The sequence below is a fragment of the Crocuta crocuta genome, unplaced genomic scaffold (assembly GCF_008692635.1).
Source record: "Crocuta crocuta isolate KB4526 unplaced genomic scaffold, BGI_CrCroc_1.0 scaffold303, whole genome shotgun sequence".
Classification (NCBI taxonomy): Eukaryota; Metazoa; Chordata; class Mammalia; order Carnivora; family Hyaenidae; genus Crocuta; species Crocuta crocuta.
In genome coordinates, this window is record NW_027528276.1 from 229,845 (window position 1) to 235,155 (window position 5,311).

General features: G+C 56.4%; 1 protein-coding gene across 1 annotated transcript; it reads left to right on the forward strand.

Moving 5' to 3' along the window:
- The first annotated feature begins 42 nt into the window (after positions 1-42).
- Positions 43-2,718, forward strand: GJA4 (gap junction protein alpha 4). The gene is made up of 2 exons (XM_077753171.1): positions 43-113; positions 1,198-2,718. The coding sequence occupies exon 2, from the start codon at positions 1,215-1,217 to the stop codon at positions 2,214-2,216; it is 1,002 nt and encodes a 333-aa protein (XP_077609297.1). The 5' UTR covers positions 43-113; positions 1,198-1,214; the 3' UTR covers positions 2,217-2,718.
- Positions 2,719-5,311: the final 2,593 nt, after the last annotated feature.

Consider the following 5,311-nt stretch of genomic DNA (forward strand, 5'->3'; position numbering starts at 1 on the left):
ATTTAAGGCGCCCCCGCCGTCCGGCGCCGTCCAGCAGGGCTCCCGCGGGCGCCGCTCCGCCGTCGCTCTAACCCGCCGCCACCCGGGCCGCCGCGCAGGCAGGCGGGCAGGCGGTGAGTTGGGCTTGGGGGTGGGGAGGGCCAGGATGCCACCTGCCAGGGAGCGGGGACCGCGGCCNCTGGGGGTCGGGGGAGGCACGGCAGCTGCGCTCACCCAGCCTGCCTGTGGCCAGGCTCTCTGCTAAGCCATGTTCCTGCCTTCTTTCGTATCCGTATAACCCTAGGAGGTAGGAGTAGTATTTCCATTTTACAGGAGAGGAGACTGAGGTGCTAAGGTTGACACTTGCCCAGGGTTAATTAGCAAAAGGGAGCCAGGACCAAAGTCTGATTCCAGAGCCTGGCTCTAAATAGCTTTGTCCCAGGAAGAAGCATCTCCCCTGCCCCCTTCCCTGAATTTCTTTCCCCAGATCCCCTCCCCCCCACATACCCCATGTGCTGGGAACTTTGTGTCCTGTGCCTCCACCCACTATGACAGTTCATTTAAGAGTCTAGAATTTGCCAACAACAGCTTGGGGGCCCAGGGGAGACGTAGGACCAGTGTCCACACTTAAGTGGCAGGTGGTCACTATTGGTGACAGGTGGAACTAATGCAGGATGTTGCCTCTAGCATCTAACACCCTTCCCACCTGCCCCCCACCACGCACTCAAAGGTTAGAGTGAGGTCAGCTGGGTGACTTACCATGGGCAGGGGGGCAGGGGCCTGAGGTTTTGGGCCCCCTGAGAAGCTGAAGATAGCACCACCACTGCCCACAATCCAGGGACAGCCAGCCCGTCATGGGCAAAAGGAAGGAGGGGCACAGCACAGCCATGTGACCTGGGGTAAGTTCCTCAAATTCTGTTCCCATAAGCTCAGGAACCTCAGTTTGATCCAAATCTTGAGCCGTGTCATCCTCAGACCCAGGCTGGGAACAAGAGGGACACAGATATACGATAAGACAAGGACCTAGTAGCCATCATCCAAAGATGAGCTTTTAGTCCTGACCACCCTGTTGGCTGTGAGCCCCCAGGCCAGCCCCTTCCCCTCCTGGAGCCTCAGTGTCCCTGTAGGTAAAATTGGCGTGGCCAACCTCCCTGCAAGCTTGTTGCCAGGACCACTGAGAAGGATGTCTTGCTGACTGTGTCCTCTGTCTCCCTACAGCCGGAGGCTGGGTAGCCATGGGCGACTGGGGCTTCCTCGAGAAGCTGCTGGACCAAGTCCAGGAGCACTCAACTGTAGTGGGCAAGATCTGGCTGACCGTGCTTTTCATCTTCCGTATCCTCATTCTGGGCCTGGCTGGCGAGTCCGTGTGGGGCGACGAGCAGTCAGATTTCGAGTGTAACACGGCCCAGCCGGGCTGCACCAACGTCTGCTATGACCAGGCCTTCCCAATCTCCCACATCCGCTACTGGGTGCTGCAGTTCCTCTTCGTCAGCACGCCCACCCTGGTCTACCTGGGCCATGTCATTTACCTGTCCCGGCGTGAGGAGCGGCTGCGACAGAAGGAGGGGGAACTGCGGGCACTGCCGGCCAAGGACCCACGCGTGGAACGGGCACTGGCAACCATAGAGCGTCAGATGGCCAAGATCTCGGTGGCAGAGGACGGCCGCCTGCGGATCCGCGGGGCGCTCATGGGCACCTACGTGGCCAGCGTGCTCTGCAAAAGCATGCTGGAGGCAGGATTCCTATACGGCCAGTGGCGTCTCTACGGCTGGACCATGGAGCCAGTGTTTGTGTGCCAGCGCGCCCCCTGCCCCTACCTCGTAGACTGCTTCGTCTCCCGCCCCACAGAGAAGACTATCTTCATCATCTTCATGCTGGTGGTTGGACTCATCTCCCTGGTGCTCAATCTGCTGGAGCTGGGACACCTGCTGTGCCGCTGCCTCAGCCGAGGGATGAGGGCCCGACAGGGCCAGGACGCGCCCCCGGCCCAGCACACCTCCTCGGAGCCCTACCCTGACCAGGTCTTCTTCTACCTCCCCATGGGTGAGGGCCCCTCGTCCCCGCCTTGCCCTACCTACAATGGGCTCTCATCCAGTGAGCAGAACTGGGCCAACCTGACGACAGAGGAGAGGCTGGCCTCTTCCAGGGCCCCCCTCTTCCTGGACCCACCTCCTGAGAGTGGTCAGAAATCCCCCAGTCGCCCCAGCAGCTCTGCTTCCAAGAAGCAGTATGTGTAGGGGCTTGGGGCTTAGGTCATCCAACCGGGGGAGCCCAGGGACGTCTTGGCTGCCTTGGATGCCTTCTCCCTGAAGACTGAAGGGATGAGGGAAGCAAGGGAAGCAGGTGCTTGCTGGTCAGGGGGCCTCGTTGCAGGTTGTGTTCGCACATCTGGGGCCTTCCTACTGACCAGAGGGGCACCAAGGCTTCCCCTCCAGAACGTGACTCTGCCACAGGCACAGACAGAGCCAGCTTGGGGTGCTCTAGACCAAGGGCATTGTGGGGCCTCTGGACTTACCTGGTTCAGAGCAATGGAGGCCAATCTACCCCTCCCTCATGGAAGATTCACCTCTGCCCATGTTGTCCTCACAGGAAAGGGCTGGTTGAGGCTGCTGGGTCAACCTTGATCACACACACACAGCCTTTGCTGGGTCTGGCCCTGTCAAGGGGACTGGTGTCTCATTCTCACTCCTTCCTAGTTCCACTGTTTATGCTTCTAAAATAAATAAGACTTGGTCACAAGCTACGTGTGTGCCGACGCTGTTGTGATGTGCCTCCTGGGGGTTTGGGAGGCAGTTGCCTTGCCCAGCTTCCTTTTCTTTGCGGTCCCACATGATCCGTCTTTGGCCTGTGCAACCCCAGCTCCACCTGGCATCTGAAACCCTCAAACCCCTACATCCTGCATCAGCAGCCCTGAGTCCTAAACACTCACCTTTTGAAATGCCTCTACCACCCAGCCCCCCACAACGGCCAAAGCTCAACCTGTCCCCATCCTGCATCAGTGGCCCTGGCCACGCTGAGTGCAGTGTACTTACTGGACACTCTGCTACCCAAGCATGCCTCCCAGCCAAGGCCTCCACCCTATCCCACCTTGTCCTGGACCCCTTGGGATTTGGGGAGGCAGGTTTAGATCACTTGTCCCCTCCTACCTTGGCCCTTTCTAGTCATCCCCCCTAAGGGCCTGCAACATATCTCCTCCCCATGCACTGAGGACAGAGAAATCTTGCCTCTGAGTCACAAAGTTTGCTGAAAAAGAAGTAAAAAATGGAACTGGATCTTGACAGGCGAATAGTTCACTGGGAAGCACAAAGAAGGGGAGTGGCCAGGGAGTCCCGGGGGTGCTTAGAGCCTGGTGAGCCATCCAGGATGGGGGAGGATGAACCCAGTATTGGCAGAGTTGACCCTTCATGGAAGGTGACGCAGGCGGTGGCGAGCACTCAGATAGTGGCCCTCAGAGGCAAGCTGGCTATCTTCCCCTAGTCGGGGAGATCTGGAGCTGGACAGGGGCCTGGGGTCCATCTCATGTGGCCGCATGCCTCTCCTTGAGAGCTTTACAGCATGTTGGCAACTCATCCAGGCTCCCATCGCGATAGGTCTCCAAACACCAGCTCGGTACTCCTTGCCCCAAAACTAACTTATTCACCACTTACCCATCAAGTCTGAATGCTCAGCCTGAAAAGTTACAGCCCTATAACTCCTCTGGCTCCCATTGTTCCCTCTGAATCCCAGAGATCTGACAGACCAGCCTTCTCACGGCTTCCCAGACTCATCTGATCATGCTCCCACCTTGTTCCTTTGCTGACCTGTAGTGCCCTTCCCCCCACTTCCAAACACCACACTACACTGAAAAAGGCAGTACCTGAGCGCAGAGAGAAGGATGAGCTTTGACATCAGAGGCCCTCAATTTAAATGCTGTTTCTGACATGTACAAAGCCATGTGGTCTTAAGTCAATCATTCCCCTTTCTGAGCGAGTCTCTGTTTTCTTGGTAATATGCAAATAACATTGCCTGCCTCACAAGTTACAAGAAATAAAAATAAGAGACTGTATATAAATCTGCCTGGCTTCTAGTAGTCATGTAGTAAAATTCAGCTCAGTCTCCAATAAGGCTATCATAGGTCCTTCTTCCTCTAGGAAGCCCTCCCAGATTTCTCCAGCCAGTCCCCAGTGATGATCTCTACTTCAGGAAACTGAACCACTGCTTAGTATGAGCCTGTTTCATCTCCCCAGTGAGTCTCTAAGGATCACCAGGGAATCACTTTTATTTCCCATGGGCCTAGCCCATCATTCACTTTGTGAGGGATTGAATTAGACTTGGCAGAGAGCAGGCTGTTCATGCATAAGCATCCGGAATGCTGAGGTCCTCTTCCAAGGGATTCTCCCCTAGCCAGGGTGAGAGGCCAGATCTGTGGCTTAGATGTCAATCTCTGAGAGCCAGCCCAACCCGAGGGCTCTAGAAGCCTGTGCTTCCAGTAGGTATTCCCTACCTGTCCTAGCTTGGAAAGGTAAGAGAAGAAAGGGCTAGGTGAGTGAGGAAGGTATCCTTGCCCTCCCTCAAGGTTTGCCTGCTCTGAGCTTGGACTTGGGCCTGGGGTCAGGCCAGGGACCTGGCTCTTGGGCAAGGCTGGGGTTAGGTCCTAGACTGGTGGCCATACAACCACAGAGGCAAATGGGTGGTGGTCTGAAGATGAGAATAGTGTCCTGGGAATGGGGCCACACAGGGTGGGGTGGGCCAGTGCAGTGGGGTGAAGACTTATAAACGCAGAGGGGCTGTGCGCTCCATGCCACCCAGCTTTCCTAACAAAGTACCACAGATAGGGGGTAGGGGGCTCCAACCACAGAAATTCATTCTCTCATACCTCTGGACGCTAGAAGTCTGAGAATAAGGTGTCTTCAGGGTCAGTTCGTTCTGGGGGCCTGTGAGGGAGAGTCTGTTCCAGGCCTGTCTCCCAGCTTCTGGAGGGTTGCCGCCCATCTGTGATGTTCCTCGGCTTGTAGAAGCCCCGCTCTCTGCCTTCATCTTCGCATGGGATTCTCCCTCCATGTGTGTCTGTCTCTGTGTCCACGTTTTTTTCATAAGGACATCAGCCGCATTGGATTAAGTTCATCCTAATGACTTCATTTTAACCTGATTACCTCTGTAAAGAGCCTGTTTCCAAATAAGGCCACATTCTGAGGTCCTGGGGGTTAGAACTTCGGCATACCTCTTTGGGGAACGCAACCCACCACCCATCCACCCCGCCCCGCCCCACCACTAAGCACTAGTGAGGCAAGGCATACAGTGCGGTAAGTGTGTTTTGGTCTCAGGCACCTCCTTGGAGATGTGGGCCTGGATG

Bases quoted from the DNA above. Each gene is read 5' to 3' on its own strand.
- GJA4 (XM_077753171.1), top strand. From the start codon at position 1,215: ATGGGCGACTGGGGCTTCCTCGAGAAGCTGCTGGACCAAGTCCAGGAG.